At 50.5% G+C, this 24,510-nt stretch overlaps 1 protein-coding gene across 4 annotated transcripts in view; it reads right to left on the reverse strand.

Annotated features, from left to right (window-relative positions):
- Nucleotides 1–20,336: 20,336 nt before the first annotated feature.
- Nucleotides 20,337–24,510, reverse strand: part of GRK5 (G protein-coupled receptor kinase 5) — a 242,554-nt gene continuing 238,380 nt past the window's right edge. For all 4 annotated transcript variants that reach the window (XM_017509092.2, XM_037731563.1, XM_037731564.1 and 1 more), the window contains 3 exons: nucleotides 23,100–23,237; nucleotides 22,648–22,779; nucleotides 20,337–20,930 (listed from right to left, as the gene is read on the reverse strand). In XM_017509092.2, the coding sequence (XP_017364581.1) occupies nucleotides 20,832–20,930; nucleotides 22,648–22,779; nucleotides 23,100–23,237 (369 nt within the window). In that variant the 3' untranslated portion in view covers nucleotides 20,337–20,831. The remainder of the gene's footprint in view (nucleotides 20,931–22,647; nucleotides 22,780–23,099; nucleotides 23,238–24,510) is intronic.

Below are 24,510 nucleotides of genomic sequence, written 5' to 3' on the forward strand. Positions count from 1 at the left end.
AATGGTTACACAAGTGTGTCCATCCATTCCATGAATACTACTCAGCAATACAAAGGAATGAGTAATTGACATGTGCAAAAACCTAGTAAATCTCTAAAGAAAGATGCTGAGTGAAAAAAAAAAAAAGACAATCCTTAGAGGGTACATATTGTGTGATTCCATTTCAAGGGCTTTCTTTTCTTTTGAATTAGAGTCTCACTCTGTCACCCAGGCTGGAATGCAATGGCATGATTTTGGCTCACCACAACCTCTGCCTCCCAGGTTCATGCGATTCTCCCTCCTCAGCTGGGATTACAGGCACCTGCCACCACACCCAGGTAATTTTCATATTTTTAGTAGAGAGAGGGTTTCATCATGTTGGTCAGGATGGTCTCAAACTCCTGACCTCAGGTGATCCACCCGTCTTGGCCTCCCAAAGTGCTGGGACTACAGGCGTGAGCCACCGCTCTTGGCCCCTTTTTTTTGGAGGCGGGGGCAGGGTCTCAACTCTGTTACCCAGGCTGGAGTGCAGTGACACAATCATGCTCACTGCAGCTTCAACCTCCTGGGCTCAAATGATCCTCCCACCCCAGCCTCCCACCAGCTGGGACCACAGGCATGCACTGCCATGGCTGACTAATGTTTTGTATTTGTTTTAGAGATGGAGTTCAAGGGCATTCTTGAAATGACAAAATTTCAGAAATGGAGAACAGATTAGTGGCTGCCAGGGTAAGGAGGTGGTGGGGGCAGGAGGAAAGTTAGCGTGGTCATAAAACAGTGACAGGTGGCACCCTCGTGGTGATGGACGTGCTCCATGTGGCAACGGACATGCTCCACGTGGTGACGAACGTGCTACATGTGGTGACGAACGTGCTCCGCGTGGTGAGGGACGTGCTCCGTGTGGTGAGGGACGTGCTCCGTGTGGTGAGGGACGTGCTCCGTGTAGTGAGGGACGTGCTCTGCCTGGCGATGGATGTGCTTTGTGTGGTGACTGATGTGTTCTGTGTGGTGACGGACGTGCTGTATGTGGTGATGGATGTGCTCCACATGTTGACAGTATCCGTGTCAGCATCCTGGTTCTGTACACATAGTGTTGCCCCAGATCTTGGTGAGATGTTGCCATTGCAGGGAACTGGGTGAAGGGCACAGAGGATCGTTCTCTATTACTTCTTACCACTCATATGTTGGGGAAACAGTAGGCATCAAGCTCAGGGGCCCCAGCTTTTCTAAGGAGAAACTGTATACTTTCTGTGTTATCAGCAGCTGTCTGGTGGGAGGAGCCTAACGCCTCAGGGAGGGTTGGGTAGAGTAGGGGTGACTACATCTGGAAATGCCCAAGATATTCACCCGAGAATCCCCAAGCAGGCACGCTGGTAGTGCTGGTTTATCCTCCTTATGGGCAAGGTGAGGGCCAGCCTGATGGTGACTTTAGGTCAGCGAGGAGCAAACTTTACTCTCGAGCCATGGAGCTCCCACTTCCAAGAGCTCACCACTCCCTCTCCCTGCTCTGACCACACCTGGCTAAGAGGACAAAGGAGTTCCTTTCTAATGGGCTGAAGTTCTAAAGCCTTGATCAGGCGTATACCTTGCTTCCCCAAAATTTCCCTTGGACACACCCTAGGAAAACACTATGCTGAAGACTGGCATGGCTGGTTTCCCTCCACCTCCTGGGCTCAGGGGACAGATTCCTGGGTCTTAGGGCAAGCGCCTCGCCCAGTGGTTGGCCTCTGTGGAGGGCCCAGGCTGGGTGAAGAACACATATGGGTAAATATCAGAACGACACTGAGTGGCAGGATGTTTTCACCAAGCGGAGCAGTGAGAGCAGCCGACTGGACTCACATCTCCAGCTGATACTCACTTAGGAGAAATGTGCTCCCTGTGTGGGATGGACATGCAATTGCTGGGACCATTAAGATGGGCATTTCTCTTTCTGTAAAGTAGGTAGAGCTGATCTCCTGAGTAGCTGGGACTGCAGGCATGCAACACCACGCCTAGCTAATAAAAAAAATTTTTTTTTTGTAGAAATGGGTTATCATTATATTGTCCGGGCTGGTCTTAAACTCTTGGGCTAAAGTGATCCTCCCATTGCAGCTTGCCAAAGTGCTGGGATTACAGGTGTGAGGCTATGGGAGGGATTGAAGGGCTTTGAGAGGCTTGGGGATGCTCAGGTTACCTCCAGCCCAGTCACGCCACCCTCCCACCCCAAAAGGCCTGCCAGATGCTTCCCAGAAGAAAGTAAATCTGGCTGCAGGTGATGTTTCTCCCCAACCACCACCCCGGTCCTCTCACTGATATGGGGTGTGTGCCCTCCAGGCCCTGTCCGAGCCCACTCTAAGTATGGTGTATTATTCCATTTTCATGCTGCTGATAAAGACATACCTTAGACTGGGTGATTTACAAAGGAAAGAAGTTTGATGGAGAATTCACAGATCCATGTGCCTGGGGAAGCCTCACAATCATGGCAGAAGGCAAGGAGGAGCAAGTCACATCATACATGGATGGCAGCAGGCAAGGAGAGAGCTTGTGCAGGGAAATTCCCCCTCATAATACTATCAGATCTTACTGTCACGAGGACAGCCTGAGAAAGGCCTGCCCTCATGATTCAATTACTTCCCTCCAAGTCCTTCCCACAAAAAGTCGGAAAGCTATTGCACAGCAAAGGAAATAGTCAACAAAGCAAAGAGGCATCCCACAGAATGGGGAAAATATTTGCAAACCACCCATCTGATGAGGGATTAATAATCAGAATGTATAAAGAGCTCAAACAACTTTATAGGGAAAATTTTAATAATCTGATTTTAAAATGGGCAGAAAACTGAGTAGACATTTCTCAAAAGAAGACATACAAAAGGCAAACAGGTAAATTGAAAGGTGCTCAACATCACTGATCATCAGAGAAATGCAAATCAAAACTACCATGAGATATCATCTCACTCTGGTTAAAATGGCTTTCATGCAAAAGACAGTCAACAATGAATGCTGGTGAGGATATAAAGGGTAAGTAACCCTTGTACACTGTTGGTAAGAATGTAAATTGGTATAACCACTATAAAGAACAGTTTGAGGCTTCTCAAAAAACTAAAAATAGAGCTACCATGTGATTCAGCATTCCCACTCCTAGGTATATACCCAAAAGAAAGGAAATCAGTATGTCCAAGAGATATGCTCACTCCCATGTTTACTGCAGCACTGTTCACAGCAGCCAATATTGGGAAGCAACCTAAGTGTCCATTGGCAGATGAATGGATAAAGAAAATGTGGTGCATATACACAATGGAGCACTATTCAGCCATAAAGAAGAATAAGATTCTGTCATTTGCAACAATATGGATGGAACTGGAGATCATTATGCTACGTGAAATAAGTCAGGCACAGAAAGACAAACTTCACATGTTCTCACTTATTTGTGGGAGCTAAAAGTTAAAATGATTGAACTCATACAGAGAGTAGAAGGATGGTTACCAGAGACTGGAGAAGGTAGTGGGGGTGGGGGTGGAAGGGAAAGGGGCGTGGTTAGTGGGCACAAAAAAGTAGCTGGAAAGAATGAATGAATAAGACCTAGCATGTCTAGCACAACAGGGTGCCTATAGTCAAAAATGAATTTAATTGCGCATTTGAAAATAACTACAAAGGGAGGGGAACATCACGCACCAGGGCCTGTTGGGGGTGGGGGCAAGGGGAGGGAGAACATTGGGACAAATACCTAATGCATGCAGGTTTTAAAACCTAGATGACAGGTTGATGGGTGCAGCAAACCACTACGGCACATGTATACCTATGTAACAAACCTTCATGTTCTGCACATGTATCTCAGAACTTAAAGTACAGTAATGATAAAAAAGAAAATAACTGCAAGAGCATAACTGAATTGTTTGTAACACAAAAGATAAATGCCTGAGGGGATGAAGGATCCATTTCCATGACGTTCTTTTTTTTTTTTTTTGAGATGGAATCTTGCTCTGTCATGCCAGGCTGTGGTGCAGTGGAATGATCTCGGCTCACGGCATCCTCCGCTGCCCAGGTTCAAGTGATTCCCCTGCCTCAGCCTCCTGAGTACCTGGGACTACAGGTGCGTGCCACCACACCCGGCTAATGTTTTTATTTTAGTAGAGATGGGATTTCACCATGTTGGCCAAGATGGTCTCGATTTCCTGACCTCATGATCCACCCACCTTGGCCTCCCAAAATGCTGGGATTACAGATGTGAGCCACCTCACCCAGCCTCCATGATGTTCTTATTATACATCGCACGCCTGTGTCAAAGTATCTCATGTACCCCATCAATATATACACCTACTATGTACCCACAAAAATTTTTTAAATTTATTTTTCAAAAGATCAGTAGAAAAATAGCCCAAGTGATATGGTTTGACTCTGTGTCCCCACCCAAATCTCACCTTGAATTGTAATAATCCCCCTGTGTCAAGAGCGGGACCAGGTGGAGGTAATTGGATCATGGGGGTGGTTTCCCACATGCTGTTCTCATGGTAGTGAGTGAGTTCTCATGAGATCTGATGGTTTTATAAGCATCTGGCATTTCCCTGCTGACTCTCATTCTCTCTCCTGCTGCCCTGGGAAGAGGTGCCTTCCACCATGATTGTAAGTTTCCTGAGGTCTCCCTGGCCCTGCAGAACTGTGAGTCAATTAAAATTATTTTCTTTGAAAGTTACCCCAGACTTGGGTATATCCTTATAGCAGAGTGAGAATAGATCTATACACCAAGGAAATAAACAGTTCACAGAAAAAAAAAAAACCCAACAACTATAACTTGCCATGCCAAAGAAACAGAAGCCTGGCAAGGGGAAGTGCTTCCCCACAACTCCAGATTACACAGTAAAAACATTGTAAGGCTGTCTGTTTCATATGTTTGGGTGCCTCAGAAGGATTTGTTTGTGGGGGAGGAAGGGTTCCGTAGCTAAAATCAGCTTGGGGAAACCATGTGCTTGCTGGCCTCTTCCTTTCAGACCTGGTCTTTCTTTTCTCTCTCTCTTTCTTTTCTTTTCTTTCTTTCTTTTTTTTTTTTTTTTTAGATGAAGTCTCACTCTGTCACCTAGCCTGGAGTGCAGTGGTGTGATCTTGGCTCGCTGCAGCCTCCTCTTCCTGGGTTCAAGCCATTCTCCTGCCTCAATCTCCCATAGCTGGGATCATGGGTAAGCACCATAATATTCAGCTAATTTTTCTATTTTTTGGTAAAGATGGGTTTCATCATATTGGCCAGGATGGTCTTGGACTCCTGACCTCAAGTGATCCACCTGCTTCGGCCTCTGAAAGTGCTGGGATTACAGGTGTGAGCTATAGTAACCAAACGGCATGGTACTAACATGCCCAGCCAGACGTGGCTTTTCTAGTGAGCAGATTATTAGACAAAACAGGGGTGAGACAACAAGCCTGCTCCAAATACAAAATAGGAAATGCCTTCAACTTGTAAAGAAGAAAGAGGAGTCTTTCCTACAAACCCCTCATCAAGTTGTGGGTCCACCAATGAAGCGGCTTCATTGTCTGGGGAAATACCCAGGGTTTGTCATTTCGGCTGAGAAGATTGACATGGACACAGGTAGGTGGGTTAAGGAGCGGTAAGTTTAATAGGCAAAGGAAAAGGAAAAAGAGCAGCTCTCTCTCTCGTGAGAGAGGGGTGTCCAAAAGGGAACAGCTGGCCATGGTGGACCACAGCAGATTTTATAGACAGGCTTGAGGAGCTGGTGTCTAATTTACTTAGGGCCACAAATTGGTTCAACCAGGTGTGACGTTTACAGAGCATTAGGGGAAAGCTGGTTTCCACACCCTAATCTTATTATGCAAATGGGCTTCCACTTGGCCAGTGCCATCTTGTGTGCTCCTTACTGTACATATGGCTGGCAAAGAGAAGGGAAGATGGAGACGCCATTCTGATCATGCGTAGTCCCAGGTAGCCTTTTCCTGTTGGCACAACTGCCTTCATTTACACATGCAAGTTTCCAGCTTGCTTGTCTGTCTGCAGCTCGAAAAGAAAATGATTTGGGGGCTGCTTTTCATTAAAACGAAAACCTTACTGAGACTTTCCTTACCCTCACTGGCTGCCTACGTAATTTTTTTTTAACTCCTATATCACCACGTTGGTCAGGTACAACATCTCTGCAGCACAGAGAGCCAGTGATATGGATGTGGCCTTGACCACATTAATCCACAGGAGAGCTGACCCCTTCTGTGCTTGGAATCCATCTCAGAATAGTTCACCTGTGTCCTGGTGACAGAACCAAGGGGACACTCCCACTGCATTAGTGAGGGTTCTCCAGAGAAACAGAACTAGCAGGACATGTATAGACCCATAGGAAGAGGTTTATTATGAGAGAATGGCTCACGTGATTATGGGGGCTGTGAAGTTTCATGATTTGCTGTCTGCAGGCTCCAGGCCCAGGAAAGCTGGTGGTGGCGTTCCAGTCCAAGCCCCAAGGCCTGAGAACCAGGAAAATCGATGTCCAAGGACAAGAGAAGATGGATGCCCCTGCTCAAACAGAGAGGGTGAGTTTGCTGTTCCTCCATCTTGCTGTTCTATTCCATTCCTCAATGGATTGGATGGTGCCTTCCCCACACTGGTGAGGACAGGTCTTTATTCAGTCTGCCAATTCAAATGCTAATCTCTTCTAGAAACAGCTTCAAAGACACACCCAGAAATAATGTTTTATCAGCTATTAATATTTGGGCATCCCTTATCTCAGTCAAGTTAGTGTATAAAATTAACCATCACAATCACCACCTTTGCCACCTCAGCTTAGCCCAGCCCCCACTAAACTATCACAAGTCCTGCCCAACCATAGCCAACCCTTTTTGCCTTCTGTTTTATTTTGAAATCCCAGGCCTCATGTCTTATCATTGGCAGATATTTCAATGTGGATCTCTAAAAATTATGAACTTTAAAAAAACATAACCACCACACTATTGTGACACCCCAAAAATTGAGTTATTTATTTTTAATATTTTTATTTTTTTAATACACAGATTTCCTTCAACCAAAAAATAGAGTTATTTAAATATAACATAACACCAAACTCTCCAATAAAAAGAATTATAAACTAGCATTTACTGAGTACACTTAGCATTCCAGGTTCACATTATATCTCATTTAAACCATCCACTTGCCCTCCAAAGTAGTGATATGGTTTGGTGTGTCCCTACTCAAATCTCACCTTGAATTGTAATAATTCTCACATGTGAAGTGTAGGGCCAGGTGGAAAAAATGGAATCATGGGGTGGTTTCCATCATACTGGTCTCATGGCAGTGAATAAGCCTTACAAGATCTGACGGTTTTATAAATGAGAGTTCCCCTGCACAAGCTCTCTTGCCTGCCACCAGGTAAGATGTACCTTTACTTCTCCTTTGCCTTCCACCATGTTTCTCCAGCCATGTGGAACTGTGAGTCCATTAATCCTCTTTCCTTTATAAATTACCCAGTCTTGAATATGTCTTTATTAGCAATGTGAGAACAAACAAATATAGGTAGTAACATATTGTTATGCACTGTCCAAAATTTTTGCACCTGCTACCCACATAGTACCTATCCTTCTTCCCTGGGTTAGCCTATATTTTCTCACATGTTTTTGAAAACTTTTCATGTTGAAATAGATTACAAATATACCACCTTATGGATTCACAGCAAGTTACAAAGATAGTACAGAGAGGACCCTTGCACTCTTCACCAAGTTTCCCCCAAGGCTTACATCTTACATTCCTAGGATACAACAGCAAAGCCAGGAAATTGATTCCAACTGGTCCAATGTGTGTGCAGTCTTATGCTATTTTAACACGTGTGCATTTGTGTAACTGCCACTGGAATCAAGGCACAGATCTATGCTATCACCACAAGGATCTCTCTCATTCTACTTCTTTACAGTCATACCTCCCTCTACCCCACCCCATCCCTAACCCCTGGGAACCTCTAATTTGTTCCCTATCTCTAAACTTTGACATTCTGAGAATGAAGCATAAATAGAATCATGGTATGTGACTTTTTTTTTTTTTTTTTTTTTGGCCATCACCCAGGTTAGAATGCAGCACTGCCATCGTGGCGCACTGCGGCCTTGAACTCCTGGGCTCAAGTGATCATCCTGCCTCAGCTTTCTGAATAGCTGGGACTATAGGTGCATGCCATCATGTCTGGCTTTTTTTTTTTTTCTTTTAGAGGCAGGCTCTCCCTGTGTTGCCCAGGGTATGTGACCTTTTGAGGTTGACTTTTTTCACTTGGCAAATTCTCTTGCCCTCCAACCACATTGTTGTGTATCAGTAATTCATTCCTTTTTATTAACTGAGTAGTATTCCATGGTGTGGATGGACCACAGGCTAGTTAACCATTCACCTACTGAAGGACACTTGTTTCTCCCTGCTTTATTGATTTTTCCTTGGCATTTTTGACAAACATACTATATATTTATTTATGTGTCTTGTTTGTTTTCTCCCCTCACCCCTGCATAATGTCAGCTCCACGAGAGCAGGGACTTTTGCCTTGTTTATGCATTGCTGTGTCTCTGGGGCCAGGAACAGTGTCTGGCATGTAGGAAAGAGATTAACAAACCATTTGTGGAGTGAGCATTCAGTGAATTTTACAGATGAAGAGATCTAGTTTCAGGGAATGTGAATAAATTTTCCGAGGTCATGGCACCTGTTGGTTGCAGAGCCTGGTCTTAACCTGCTCTCTTGGCTCAAAGCACCCCCTCAGCCCCATGCTAGCCCTGATCTTTCTTCTCCCTGGCTGAGCATGGGCAAAACCGGCTCCTGCTTCTGTATTTCTTTTGGCTTCAAGAACGCTGGCAGGGTTTTCCAACAGAACTTTACTGACAACCCACAAAGCCCAAAGGGAAATAAACAAGGGAAATCTGAGGGCTTATGAAATGTTGAGCTTATAAAATAAATTATTTTTTCTTTTTTTTTAAAAAAAGCGATGTTGTATTAGTTTCCTGTGGCTGCTATAACAAATTACCGCAAGCTCAGTGGCTTAAAACAGCACCTGCTCATGCCCTCACAGTTCTAAAGGCCAGAAGTGTAAAATCCAGGTGTTGGCAGGGCTGGAGGGTAGGACTGGCACGTGGGGAAAGGTGGTTTGTGAACTGTAGCACTCTTTGACTTATGTCATACTGGCATATAGTACATTAATAAAGCATTACAAATGGCTGGGTGTGGTGGCTCGAGCCTGTAAGCCCAGCACTTCGGGAGTGCATCCCCGATCATGTTAGGGTCACCACCTGAGACGTCAGCTACCTCCTGCAGACCCAGACTCAATGACAGATGAATGAATGCACTCTCACACCATTACAGTGATACCGGGGGGCTAGGGATGGCTGTTGGCTGCTCTCGGAGGGCAAAATGCAAGCAGTCAACCCAGACTCCCTGTCCATTCACACATTTATTCCCTCAAGATTTTACAACAGAGGTTCTAAATTAACACACTTGTGGATAACTAACATGGTTAAAAGAGTGGTTACATGAATGATAAAAGCTTTAGGTTCTGGGCCCAGAGTCAACACTACCAACCGGTAATTCCCCTTTGATTTCCCCGAGAGGACCACCCAGCAGGACGTTTACATGAGTAAACAGAGTGGAGACAAAGGATGTGGGGTACACAGACTTAATAGGGAAAGCCTCGTCCCTATTTTCTCCCTAACTTAATGGACCAGCCACCTTCAGCCTGCCCCAGTAAAACCTTTTGGCCTTCCAAAAGGTTTGAGACTAATCTATAACTTTTCCTAAACATTAATATCTTTAATATTTTACCAGCCACCCCGAGTGAACGGCAACGTGGGAGACTGCGGTGGGTCTGTCACACTTCGCAGTCAGAGGGCCCTGGGTCCACAGCCTCACCCTGCAGCTTCCTCCGTGTGTGGCCTTGGGTGAGTCACTTAAGCAACCAGGTCAGTGTGCCCTTCTCCACAGTGGGTGCCCCTGCCCACCTCGCCAGGTGGCTGCTATAACATCCCTTGAGACCGCAGGCACAGAGCCACTGTTTCTTGGCACTTACAGGCCCTGAGTGAAGGGCTCCTGCCAGGTCACCTCATTAAATCTCCACAGCGACCTTGTGGGGGGTGCCTGTTATTGTCCCCGTTTTATAGCAGAGGTGCTGAGACTGAGACATTGCAGCTGAGCCCACTCCTCCATGTTCTGACTTCACGGTGTCCAGCTGGGCTGCCACCAGTCTAGTTTTGCAAATTCTTCAGGTGATTGTGGTGAGCAGCAGGCTTGTGAACCTGGCCCCGGCTAGAGACCACGAAGCACACCCTGTGCTCCCCCGGCCCGTCCGTCCCTCCTCCCTCGCCCTGTTCTGTCCTCTCACTCCCTTCCAGGCCCTGCCTTGGATACCAGGGCTGACTTCTGCCATGCAGAAGCCAGTGGTTTTGGGGCCGTATCTTGTTTTCTCCGCCCTCACTTTGGCGTGCTAGCCGGCCTGTCTCCCCTGCGAGGGTGCGTGGGGAAGCCAGGGAGTAGTCAGATCTGCTGTTCTCTCCCTGCCTCTGACTGAGGCAAGTGGGGGGCACCCCTCCTTCCTGCTATCCCAGGAGTCTTCGTGGTTCCCCATCTCTGTGCAGCCCCCTCACTCTCCTGAGATATGCCTGCTGTCCCAGGGTGAGTGCCCTTCCCACCCTGCTCTGCTGGCCATGGCTGACTCTGTGAAGAGATGAGGAGCACCTTCCCAGGTGGCTCTAGAGGATGTGAACTTGGGAGCTGAGGGCAGGTGGGATGTGGGGCCGTCGCGTGTGCTGGGAAGCAGGGAAAGCCATTCCTAGATGCAGGACAAAGGAGAAACTCGAGAGGCCACTCGATCGATGGTGTGGACCCAAGAGAGATGAGAAAGAGGGATGGTCAGTTCTCCCCAGCCTGTGAGGCCACTCCCTGCCCTAGAGTTCCAAGTGAAACTCTAATACATTTCCTTTTCTCTGAAGCTCATTGCACTCATGATGAAGACTCGGTGAAGACAGAACCAAACCGCTCTGGGACTGATGGCAGGGCAGGCAGCAACCTGCCTGACAGAGACCTCAACAGCAGGAGAATGGTCACCTACAACTTTCAAAGAACACTCTGCAAAGCTGAGACAGTAGGGCCATTAAAGCCCCTATCCAAGCACAGGCAAAGGAGCCTCTCTCCTCCCAATCCAGGCACCACGTAGTAATGTTGGAAATAGATGGTTTGTGCTGCAAAGAAAAATCAGCACTGAGACAAGGGATCTTTCAGCAACGCAATTTTTACTTTCTGGGCGCCCGAAGAGTACTGTCACTAGCCATTGTGCCATGAGAGTACAATGAACAAAGGAAAACACATCAATGTATCCCTTACACATTTGGGGTCGTCCTTACTGCTGTGTGTGACTTTTGTTGGCTGGAGCCAGAACTCACAAGTTAAACTAAAACCCGATTGGCTAATAACTTAAAACTTTTTTAAACAGGTAAAAGCTATGGAGAGCTGGGACATGCCTGTGAGCACATCCAGCACAGATATTTTGGTTAAAGTACCAAGGACATAGAATGTACTACGTGCCTGTAAGCATGGCATGTTTAATAGCTACATAGGATAGGGCTTCACAAAGTTATTAGCACACTCATTCTTTAACAAGAAAGGAAGCTTTAAAAGAGAACTTTTCTACTTCCCACAAGTAACAACTGGAACTCCAGCCACCCATCTCTGGGCTTTCCCCATGGAGCCCAGGAGGATGGTGTCCAGCAGGGAAGTTTCAACCAAAGCCCCCACTGCTGGTCAGTTTCTTGGCTTCCTCGGGAGTGTGGTTGGTTTCTGGGCCACCGTGAACTCCCGGGGGTAGAAACTGAGAATTTAATTGTTGAATGTGCTTTGGGGCAGGATCTGGTTAAATGGCAGATCCTGATTCAGAAGTCTGAGGGTCCACCACCTGAGAAGCCCCCAGGAGAGGCTGCTGGTGTGAAGAGCACACCTGGAGAAGCTAGAGATGAGCTGAGTCTGATGCTCAGTTAAAACTGGGAACCCAGACTGGACGCAGTGGCTCATCCCTGTAATCCCAGCACTTTGGGAAGCTGAGGCAGGTGGATCACTTGAGGTCAGGAGTTCAAGACCAGCCTGGCCAACATGGCGAAACCCCGTCTCTAACAATTAGCAAGTCATGGTGGTGGGCGCCTGTAATGCCAGCTACTCGGGAGGCTGAGGCAGGAGAGTCGCCTGAACCTGGGAGACAGAGGTTGCTGTGAGCTGAGATTGCACCATTGCACTCCAGCCTGGGCGACAAGAGTGACCTTCTCCAGAGTTTCACTCCTTCCTCCTGGACCCTGAACTTTGATCAACTCTCAGGCTGAGCCTACAGGCAGCCCCTCCAGAGCAGAGGCCACCTCAGGGTGACATTTTCTGATCTGTTTATCTGATCACGGCACCCTTTCATCCCACTTTCCACATCTGGCTCTTTCTAGCCTTGTTCTCTCTACAATAGAGATTGTCTTTTCACCTGATTCTCGAGACCCTTGCAGATGGCATGGTAAAGCCACCTCCGTTTTGCGGTGGTCTCCATTCCAGCCCCTGTTGCAGTAATCCCTTTCCTCCCTTGCAAAAATCCTTCTAATAGGTCTCCCCACTGAGTCTGGATTTGTGTTTTATTTGACCCATGCTTGCAAAGTCAAATCTCTAAGACAAGGTACATTTCTGAGCAGACTGCCTTTTATATCTGTCCCCTACTCTCCTCCTCCCCTGGTGGCTTCCCTCTCCCTGTAGGTAACTTTTTTCCTTTTCTTTGTTTATCTTTTCATTTAAAAATATGACAATAGAATTCCATGTCAGACCTTCTTTCCTTTTGTTTAAGAACACTGGTAGCTGGCCGGGAGTGGTGGCTCACACCTACAATCCTAGCACTTTGGGAGGCTGAGGCAGGTGGATTGCCTGAGCTCAGGAGTTTGAGACCGGCCTGGGCAACACGGTGAAAACCTGTCTCTACTAAAATATAAAAAATTAGTTGGGTGTGGTGGTGTGCACCTGTAATCCTAGCTACTTGGGAGGCTGAGGCAGGAGAATTGCTATTACCTGGAAGGTGGAGGTTGCAGTGGACGGAGATTGCACCACTGTACTCCAGCTTGGGTGACAGAGCGAGACTGTGTCTAAAAAAAAGAACAGTGGTAGCCAATTGTACCCACCTGCTTCCATTTGCAGGTAAGAGCCTCTTCAGCACTCTGTGACTCTGAAAAGCCATCAGCAAAAAAACCAGCTGCTTTGCCCTAAGGGTTCTCAATGAGAAGAAAGCACTTTGTAAAAAAATAGGCCTCAAACTGGAGTGTGCATTGCAGTCACCTGGGGGTTCTGTTCATAGATCCCACCGGATTCCTAACTCAACAGGCTTGGCACGGGGAGTAGAACAGGAGTTCACGGGGCTGCTGCTACTGCCTGCAGGGGTGAGGGTGTCAGACTTTGAAAACTACTGGTATCAGCTCCCCTCTAGGGCAGGGCGAGTCGGTGAGTATTAATAAAACTGTACCACAGAACGCAGGACCTGGTTTGACTATAGACCCAGCTGCCATTTGGTTTGGGGCTTTCTTTTTGAGACAGAGTCTCACTCTGTCACCCAGGCTGGAGTGCAGTGGTGTGATTTCAGTTCATTGCAACGTCCAGGGTTCAAGCGATTCTCCTGTCTCAGCCTCCTGAGTAGCTGGGATTACAGATGCACGCCACCACACCCAGCTAATTTTTGTATTTTTAGTAGAGATGGGGGTTCCACCATGTTTGTCAGGCTGGTCCTGAACTCCTGACCTCAGGTGATCTGCCCACCTTGGCCTCCAAAAGTGCTGGGATTAGGCGTGAGCCAGGTTTGGGGCTTTCTAAGGCCCCTCTGCTCAAAGTGTTATCTGAGGACCAGTGGCTTCAGCCAGGAGCATTTAGAAGTGCTACTGTCCCCGACCCCAGACCCGCCGAATCAAATTCTAGTTTATCAAGTTGCCAAGTGAGTCAGAACTCCTGAAGCATGAGAGGGGCTGCCCCAGGCCTTCCGGGACTTCTGGTTTACCTGCCAGTAGTTGGCACCCCTGGAGTGCAAACTCTAGAACTCACCCGATGACCTGCTGAATGTGCTTTTCCTGCTCTTTCCCCCAAGACAGCCATGCCAAGGCCCCATGACAATTGGCCAGGCCTGGGCAATGTTGACTTGGGGAAACTGCTGGGCAAAGTGGTGCCAGGAGTCCTGCCTGCCATGCTGTGGCTCGAGGGCCTGTTCCCAAGGGCCCCAGCTCTCCCTCCTCTTCCCAGTCTCTGGGGATGGCAAGTGAATCCACACAGTTCTTAAGGACCCCCTCCCAGAGGGGCTGTGGCCTGGAGCTCACTGGGGCCGGGGGGATGCCAGCTTTGAGCCTTTCCTGCAAATGAGTCAGATGGAGGCTCTTTTGGTTCCCTCACCAAATCCACGGTTGTCTGGCATGGACAGGACGGGCAGGGCCTGGAAAGCGTGGAGGTGGTGAGAGGCCGGTGCTCCTCCTGCCCAGCTCACCCCATCTGCCTGGGAAGAGGCAAAGCTGCTGGGCAGGGCAGTGTAAATGGTGAGGGGATTGCAGTCGTGGGGCTGGAGTTTCTCCCTCTGATACCCTGTCTGTCCCAGGAGAGACGGCAGCTGCTGTCTGCCTGGAGGCTGGCTTGGGCAGTGGAGGTTCTGGAGTGGTGAGAGAATACCCCAGAATCAGAGCTGGGCCCTGCGGAGGGGTCCTCCCCATCCCTGTTCTGAGGTCAGAGCACTTCCTGCCTCACCCTGCGTCTTCTCCCCTTGAAGTCTTCCTGCATGATCGACAAATCCTTGGCCATGAGCTCCCTCCATTCTTCTGCTGAACCCATCCTGGGAGAGTCCTTTCCTCATCCCACCCTCATTACCAGCCAGCCCCTCTTTCTCTCTGCCTAATGCTGCATAGTCCCCCAGTAAGCAGATTCCTCCCCAGCCCCGTTCTCTAATTAGGAAAGGTGCCAGCTTCTGGGAGCCCCGGGGAAGCAATGCCTGCAATTCCACTCTTCCGCCCGAGATGTTCGAGGGACTCAGGCCTTGTGTTGGAGTCAGGGCAGAAACAAGCCTCACATCTTGACTCCCAGATCAGGGGTCCTCCTCCTCTGACCGAATGCCTGCTGGGAATGAGTGTGGCTCCAGGCAGGGCTGGTTGTAAACGAATGAGAGGTCAAGGCCAGGCCCCTACTCAAGGCCAAGACCTCTGTGCTGGGTATCACATGAGTTCCCAGCAGCCCTATTACTTAGGTGTGATCCCATTTACAGATGAAGACACTGAGGCTCAGAGTGGCCTCTTCAAGGTCATATCCTTGGGAGGGTGTCGGCTAAGTCCAAGCCCTGCTCATTCAATTTATTTTTTTTTTAATTTACTTTTACCTTTATTTTTAAAATAAATATCTCAGAGTAAGCCCTGCTCATTCTAAGAGCTAAGGCAAGCAGGTGGAGGGAGACAGAAGAGGTCCTGGGTCCCAGATCGGGAATCCCCATTCTGAGGTGCAAGGGCCACTATGCCTCGCTGGCTACCCCACATTCCAACCCCAGACCCTCTGCAGAGCCCACCTCTTCTGTATAAGACCGGGCAGGTAGGGCCTGCAGATGCCCAGTTTGGTGTCATGGTGCTGGCACCGACTCAAGCCCTTGTCACCCAGTTCCTCCTTGGTGCCAAGTGGCTGGAGCACTTCTAGAATCATCTGCAGGGTTTGAGATCTGAAGCTGATGGCCTGGTAAGACTTCAGGTTTTCTTGGACCCTGCCCACTGGAGTTGGGCCATCTGTGGGGAGTTCAAAGCATGGTCAGTGTGGGGGCTGGGTTTGGGTGGGTTTCATTGTCAACCTTAGGAAAGGGTTAACCCAAAGGCCACGGGCATCTTGGGGACAGCTGTCGTATGCAGAAGAAACAGAACAAGAGCTCAGCAGCAGGAGAGGGATGCCATGCTATTTCCATTAAGGGATTTATTTCTTTTTAGAAAACAACAACAGTGGTTCGATCTGGATCCTGCAGCGCTGACATGGTGGACGGAACGCACAGAGTTAGAGCAGCGGGAGAACGGAGCCGCTGCCTTTGGGAGTGGCCACCGCAATGGAAGTTTCTATCCATCAATGTCCAAATCTCCCTGAAAAAAATCAGAAGCCTTTGGATGCTAGGATTATTATTATTTTAACAACACCAACAGCCACTAAACTCTTCTAATTGAGAACACTCGCTTAGGGACTGTTACAAAAATGACTTCTTGATGGACTGGGGAAAGACATCTAGATTCTGCTTTGGGGGAAATGTCTTTCTCTGCCGGGGAGAGCTGGCTTTTCAGATGTTTTCAATCACTGTCTCCGGCACGAGCCTTTAAATTTAGGCCAGATGAGATACCCCAGCCCTGTGCAGGAATTGACTTGTACACATCTGAGCTTCCACAGCTGGAGGGAGAGGGGGGAGGGCAGGTGCAGAAGGGGTCTCTGGGAGAGGGGGCTTTGCAGTCGTGGTCTGTTGTGATCAGGAAGATGGAAGCTCTCTGTGTCCATAACTCACACAGTGGTGTCACTTCCAGACGCACAAAGATTGTATGCTATGTTTCCATAGCCAAGCCTAAAAAGCTCGAAGATCCTGTCTTAGAATGTCAAGTTATGACAATGGGAGAGCACCTCTTGAGGTGCAGTATTCAGAAGGACGTGTGTGCACACCAGGGGACCCCAGAGGACAGCTGAGTGTCACTCAGGCATTTCCTCTTCTTCTCAGAGACTTCCAATTATCCAGGAAGCTGTTGTCCCCTTTGGCAAGAGCTGGGATGCCAGACTCAAGGAGGCCGTGGTGCCCTCTCTGTTTTGAGGGCAGTGGCTCGGTGGGAAAGTCGATGGGTAGCTGGAACCGATGACCCCAGCCTTTGGGGAAAGGATAGGGTGTGGAGGAAAGTGAGGGATTTCTACAGTGGGGCCAGGCTCCTGGGGGAGTCATGGAGACGTCCCGGCTTGAGGAAGGGGAGTACTCAGTATCCCCAGGGGCTCACCTGGGCTCTGAGGCAGGCAGCCCCATCCTTCTTGTGCTGTCAATCAAAGGCTATGTGTGTCCCCAGGACTTCCCACCACCATTTGTCTCGGCAGCTGCCTGCTGGAGTGTGTATGACCCAGGCTGCTCAGCTGTGTCTGTGGAGCAGGCTAGGCCTCCCTGCCCCCGCCCCTCTGGGCAATGCCTTTCAGAAAGCCTCCTGTGGCAGCGCAGGACACAGCAAGAGTGAGCAGCCCTAGAGTCTGGGGTTTCCGGCCAAGGAAGAGGCGAGAATGAGTTGCTGTGGGGGTGAGTCCATCCTCCGCAAGGCAGGGATTGGGTCTTCTTGCTATTCTGGGTGCTATTCTGGGGGCCCCCGAGGGAATCAGTAAACACTTGCAGGTCATCACGGTGACCATGGCAGAGACCGCCTCTGTCCACTAGCTTATCTCTTGAAATGTGGAAGCAGAGACGCTTCTAAGAGACCCCACGTCTCACCTCAAAGGCAAGAAGTCAGTGAATGGATGGTGAAAAAAATGTCATGCCTAGAGCCAGAAAGCCTCTCGTGTGATGAGCTCAAATGCATTAAAGAGAGTTAAATCTATTCACTGTCCCAATATGCCTTATCCTGGACAGGCAGATGAGCGGAAAGTATTGTTTGTTTTTAATTTTAAAATATCTTTTAAAAAATGACTGCTGGCCAGGTGTGGTGGCTCATGCCTGTAATCCCAGAACTTTGGGAGGCCGAGGCGAGTGGATCACTTGAGGTTGAGAGTTTGAGACCAGCCTGACCAACATGGAGAAACACCGTCTCTACTCAAAATACAAAATTAGCAGGGCATAGTGGCCATGCCTGTAATCCCAACTACTCTGGAGCCTGAAGCATGAGAATCGCTTGAACCTGGGAGGTGGAGGTTGTGGTGAGCTGAGATCACGCCATTGTACTCCAGCCTGGGCAACAAGAGTGAAACTGCCTCAAAAAAAAAAAAAAAAAAAAAAAATGACCGCTATAGGCCAGGGACAGTGGCTCATGCCTGTAATCTCAGCACTTTGGGAGGCTGAGGCAGGAGGATAGCTTGGGCCCAGGAGTTCGAGCCAGCCCGGACAATATACCGAGACCTCCGTCTCTATAAAAAATTTTAAAAATTAACTGAGTATGGTTGTGCATGCCTATGGTCCCAGCTACTTGGGAAGCTGAGGCAGGAGGACAGCTTGGGCCCAGGAGTTCAAGGCTTCAGTGAGCTAGGATCACTGCACTTCATCCTGGGCAACACAATGAGATCTTGTCTAAAAAAAAAAAATGTGGCTATAGAAACCAAGGTTGGAGGAGGAGCGAGGCGGGGAAGGGACAGGATTTGGGGACTTGGTAGGGAGAAGGGCTGATTCCCAGGCACTGTTCTGAAGACTTCCTTTCTCTTGCCACAAAGCAATGCATGAGCCAGAAGGAACAGGAGGCTTTAGAAGGCCAAGTGACTCTGCCCCCAACTCCGCTGGGCACTCAGGGAGGGCCGGTGGCAAACGTGATGGAAGACTCAAGTTATCATGGAGTCCATGCGCAGGTGCTGTGACGGTACCACCGGAGCGCTCATGACCTGGAAACACGGCAGCCACGCTCCTGTCATCTTTCTTGCTCCTTGGGGATTCTCTATGGCAAACGGACAGGGCACTGGCCTTCAGGAATAAAGAGAGGTCACTTCCCAGCACCAAGAATCCACTTGGTAGGGACTGAGCTGCTATGAACTGGGCAAAAGGAGCCAACCTCCCGGATGGGTGGCTGGGGTGGTGGCTTGGGCTAGTAACCGTCCTTTTCACTAAGAAAGGAAGTTCAGCAAAGCTTGAGGATCTTAAAATGCCATTCAGAGTTTCCTCTTCCTTGCAAAACTTGAATATGGCTGCATTTGTTTTGTATTCAGCCCAAGAAAGGTAATGGAAGGAGCCTCATATGACAAGAGCTGGTCTTAAATGAAAAATACTGCACATTAAAAAGATCTGAGGGAAGCCCAGCTATTTCTTCTCCCCATTTCTTTGTAAAAGGACCTCAAAATGATCAGTCCCAAAGGCCAGGCCCCTTTTAGTGGCATGCCCCAGGACCCAAGGACAGAGTCCGCAGGGAGGGCATGGAAACCGGGCATGGCGGCTGGTGTGCTCACGACTGTCCTCCCCACGTCTCCTGCGCCAATGCTGCCTGTGTCTCACAGAGAAATGTGTTTGGGACGATCACCCCCGAAGCCCTGCTGATGGCCCACAGCAGGGGTGCTCACACTCCAGGGTCATCAGAGTGATCTGGTGAGCTTTTAAAAGATGCAGATTCCTAGGCACCGCTTGCAGATTCCCATTCTGTGGTTTGGGGTGGAACCTGGGAACTGCATTTTGACAGGAGGTGCCAGCGCAGGCAGGGCGGTGTCCACATGGTGGGAGACCCTGACAGCTGCAGGGTGGTGGGAGCAGACTGGCCCCTGGTCACTTCATGGAGACAGTAGGAGGTGGCCAGCTGCTCCCTGGGGAGGGGCAGCCCTGCCACACGGGTCTGAGGGCTGCCTTCAGAGGCCCCTGGTCTGGCAAAGTCACCAAGTCCTCTGGTAGCTCCTGCCTGATGCTTTGAAATGTCCAATAGATACTGCCTCTGCCCCACCTTCCTGGGGAAGGAACAGTGACTTTGCCTTGAGCTCTTTGGTGGCCCAGTCTCTCCTAGGGCCTCTCGTCTGCCCAGAGAGACTGCCCATCCATGTCACATGGGCCAGCACATTGGCGGGGCTGTGAAGGTCTTGAAACCCTGTGAACACTTAGGGAACATCCTGGGACCTGGGCCAGCCTCCCCTCCCAGCTACAGACACGGTGGTGGTCCTTCAGGATGGACGCGCTGGCTCTCACTTCCCAATGCTCCCGTGGGCCCTGAGGCTTTAGAACACTCTGGTTTCATGGCAAATCTTTATGATCCTATGCTTCCGTTAAAAATAGAACAAAATCCCCAATGCAAGCCTCTTGAAAACGAGTGGCTTTGGCAGTCAGGACCTGCTTAAAAGGAAAGAGTCCCATCACCCACCGGGCTGCAAACATTTAGATCCGCGCGCCAGCCACCTTCCGGAAGGTTGAGCAGACAGAGGTGGGTGCGACAGTGGCTCAGCGTGCCCCTGGAGGAGAAGGGCCCAGCCCAGGCGACTCCAGGGGCCCCAGGAGAGGACATTCTGGCTGGGAAGGAGAAGTCCCACGTGTGTCTGGAACATTTAATTCAGATTGTTCGAAGCCAACAGAAGGGTAACGCCATGTGAGGAGACAGCTCCAGAGATAGAGGTGGGTAAATACAACCAACCCTTTAAAGGTGAGGTGTGAATCACTTTCTACATTTAATAAAGACATTTTCTCATTTGAGGCTCTGGAAGTCTTGAGTCACATTTTTGTTTTTTTTTTTTTTTTTTTTTTTTTTTAACCCTTTTCTTTTTTTTTTTTTTTTTTTTTTTTGGTAAACCCCTCCCTGCTAAAACGTCTTGAAACACATGGCTTAACAGTGGCTGCACAGAAAATATACACCCTCAAAGTCTGACTTTCATTTAAATACAAATATACAAAATGTAAACGGAGACAGTAGAGAAATTTACAAAACTTTTCTTTAAAAATAATAAAGACAAAATTCAGTTCTAATTAGGACGCTATTAAAATACGTGCAAGTTGCCGTATCCAATTGGATTTCTATTGCAATGTTTACCAAAGACAAATCCAATCCACCCCGGCCGGGGCCGCCTCGGAAAACAGACCTGAGTGGAAATTTCTTTGAGAAACCTCAAGGTTCTACGTCGACGGGATGGACGGCCTCCTTCCCCGGTTCCTGGGGGCTCCCTGGCACCCCCACCAGAGCAGAAGCTCCACTCGCTCCGCTTCTAAGTAGAGGGGTCTGGGCTGGTTCCACTGCGGACTTCAGGGCCAGAGCGGAAACTAGCTGCTCCCGGTGGAGTTCGAGCTGATGTGGTTTGAATTTATGTGGTGGTTAAAATTGGTCTTGGAGCTGGGTGAACTCTTGGAATTGTTCTGATGCTGGGGTTGGGGGAGACAAGGGTGGAGAGAAGAGAAGTCAGTCCAGGGGGCCCTGGAGATGGGTCAGGGGCTGCCTCCGCCAGCTCCAACCCTTGCTTTTTATTGCCTTTTGCAGTCTTACTTACGCCCTCTGACCCAGGTGCAAGGGCCACCCCTGGGGGCACAGGGCTTTATCTGGTCCTTGGGGAGAGTCATGGAATTAGCAGAACTTCCAATCAGAGCAGAGGCAGCCCCTCCTGTAATATCCACATCGGTGAAACCCGCAGGCCCAGGGTTACATTGCCCAGGCTGGAATTCTGCCTGCCCATCCCTTGCAGAATAACCTTGGCCATGCAGTTCCATCTCCCAGTTTCCTCTCCTGTAACGTGGGAGAAGAGCAGCTTCTGCGCAGGGTGGCCGGGAGGATAAAACGGGGCCTCGTGTTCAAAGGGCTCTAGCGCGTGCCGGGCTGGGAAAGATGGGCGGTCGTTCCCATGCTCAGGCCCTCTCTCCACACTCCTGCGGGTGCCGGGCCCTTCATGTTGCAGGGGGGAGGAGGAGGGAGGCAAGGAGTGTTTGCTTCGCCAGGGCCAGTGCCCGCGCAGTGCTAAGGGCCGCCCCCCTCCAGCTCGCCCTGTCCTCTTCATGGCTCTAGGCAGCGGGCATTTCTATCCTGATGTTTCAGGCAGGCAAACTGAGGTGGGAGGGGTTCCATGAGTTGCCATATAACCAAGAAGTATCAGGGCTGGCTTTGAACTTGGGTCTGTGAGACTCCCTGGTTAAGTTCTCTTTCTAGGTCAGGGTGTTCTTAGTGGGCCTGGCCATGAGTGGGAGGGAGAGCTCATTCTTTCTGGAACTTCCATTTTACCTGATGGAAGCGCCAAAGCATGGTGTTTTTATATTATCATCGGCCCAGTGTGCCCATCCTGGAGCTGGCTCTTTTGGGCAGGAGGATGGAGCAGAACTAGGTGGAGAAGCCCCTCAGGTTCCAGGATGGGAAGGCTGGGCCACAGCTTCCTGAAGGGCCAGGCCAACACAGGATGTCTGGTGGCCATCTTCGTGGTTGTGGGGTGAGGTGGGGCCCTTCCCCGGCATTTCCTCCACTGGCCCCCACCAACCCTTACCCCAGGGCCAGGCTCTGACTGTCTTTTTTCAAGGGCCCAGTCCTCTCTGGCTGCCAGTGGAGGGCACAGCATTGGATGGGGGCCACCCCAGGAGCTGGAAGTTTCTTCGGGGTCAGCTTCTATCCCCAGTTCTCCCTGGGCTTATGGTGTTCAATCTTTCCATGACGGAGGCTTTGTAAGGGCCATGGAGGGCAGTGGTTCCCAACTAGGGTGACTGTTCTCCCAAGGGACATTCAGCAATGTCAGGCGCCTTTATGATCTGTCACGACTGGTGTGCTGCTGCCTCTGGTGGGTAGGGGCACACTTCTGCCCCATATTTTGTGATGCACAGGACAGTCCCCATGACAAGGAATTCCCTGACCCTGGGTGCCAAGAGTGTCCAGGTGGAGAAACCCAGAGGGAGGGGGAATTGGGGGCAGCCCTGCCCTTCTGCCCGGGGATCCCATCAGCTGCAGTGGGTGTCAGGGGGCTTGGAGGTATCGGTCGCCCTTCCAGGCTGCTACAGATCCCCGAGCCCCCTGCGTGTCTCCACTGCAGGTCTTCCTGTTTTCCTATGGAAGTGAGCCAGGGGTCTCAGGGCTGAGGCCAAGACTGGCCAGGCATGGGTGTCTCACCTGACGCTTGAAGATTCTCTGGAGCAGCCCTTTCTTTGGGGGTTCCGGAGGGTGACTTCTGTTCAGGTCTGGTGAGAGGGTACCGTTAGGTCCAAATATGTTCAGCTCCTTAAAGCATTCTGTTTCGATCATCTGGAGGGGTCGCCAAAAAAAAAACACTGGCTGTCTTCGGGGGTGGACAGGAAGCCCAGCAGCAGAGCCACTGGGGCTGGCCCTCCCCTGGCCTCACCTGCCCTGAGCCACACGCCCCCCGGGTCTCAGTGGCTAGGCAAGACTCCCCTCAGTGACTCGCCCACGGTGGTTACAGCGCCCTGCCTGCCACTGACAGTCTCATGGGCTGCCTTCAGGGAGAAGACAGACCATGCGCTTATCCTCCTGCCACCAAACTCACATCCCCAACACCTCCTTCCCCCATCCTGCCCAGGGCAAAGCAAGTGGCCCGCCCTGCGCACCTCATTTTGCCACGGGATGGACACAGAGCCCGTGGAGAACTTGGAGTAGAAGTCGTCGTCCGTGTGGTCCAGGTTGACGCCCTTCACAGTGGAGAACTGTTCAATGTCCAGCACGTCCTTACAGTACACGGCGCGGGGCTGCCAGGGGCACAGGGCTGGTTACACATGTGTCCTGCCCACAGCTCCAGGGGGCCCAGAGCTAGGCCTTGGGGTTTTGACGGGGGAGCAGAGGGGTGTCTTCCCAGGACCCACCCCCTAGAACTGCTGAGGGTGGTGCTGGAGGGCGCGTAGTTCAGGGACAGGTGAGTCCAGGGCAGGGGTCGGCCCCAGTGGCTTGGCTGGGCTTTCTGTCCACCTCAGATGACGGCCTCCGGATGACAGTGCTGCCCTCTCTCAGATCCATGAAGGGGGCTCTCGCTGGGGTGAACAAGAGCTCGGGGTGCCTGGGTGCCCAGTCCAGGGCTCCTTCCTGCCATTGATTCCTTACCCCTCCCATGGGGCATCCCAGGGTCTCCCTCCAGGCTGGCCCCGAGGCGGGCAGCAGGGAGCCTCTGTCTCTAAGCTCAGCATCTCCAGGCAGCCCTACTCCCATGCAGATATGCTTGTTCCCCTAAAGCCCCCAGACTCAGGGAGGTGTGTCTGTTGGAGGAGGGGCTGCACTGACCACAGCTGCTCCGGTCTTCCCTAGAATGAGTGCTGGGGATCCAGGGCCAAAGCAAGGGCACCTGAGGGTCTCTGGCTCCTGGGAGACCCGCAACAGAGGGAGAACCCCCGTGGCATGCGCAGCACGGCTCTCTCAGGAACACCTCCTGCCCTCCTCACAACAGGAGCAGCCAGGGCTCGGGCTTTAGCACCCAGGCTCTGCAGCTGGACAGACGTGGGCTGGAGTCCCAGCAGTGGGGCTTAGGAATTTTGGGGAAGTCTCATATCCCCTGAGGCCTGTGTCCTGGTTCCTTACCTGCAAAATGGGGATAACAGAGGCGCCTGGGCCACAGGACTGCTGTCAGTGCTGGCTGCCAAGCCTGGCGCCCGTAACTGGGAGCTGGCATTATGATGGTGGGTATATCTTTCACCTCACTCGCCCCTCAACTGGGCACTGGGGGCCTGCTCTGGACCAGAGTATAGATGAACCAGGGTGGACCCCCCTCTAAGAGTTCAAGGTTGGTGTGGGGAAGCTTCCCAGGGGCTCTGGAGATGAGATCTTTATAGAGACGGCTCCAGGTGGTGTGCCAGGGATCTACAGACCTGGTGACGTATCTGTCCCTGGAGGGTAGAGGCCACCTCCTGCCCACAGTCTCCTGACATTTGGCTGATTGAAGGTTGTGAATCAGTGCACCAGCTCAGTGTGGGCTCTGCCATGCCAGGAAGTTTCTAGCAATGGTCTCAGGGCTCGCCACTTTCTGGAACTCTC

The sequence above is a fragment of the Cebus imitator genome, unplaced genomic scaffold (genome assembly GCF_001604975.1).
Source record: "Cebus imitator isolate Cc_AM_T3 unplaced genomic scaffold, Cebus_imitator-1.0 Scaffold406, whole genome shotgun sequence".
NCBI lineage: Eukaryota > Metazoa > Chordata > Mammalia > Primates > Cebidae > Cebus > Cebus imitator.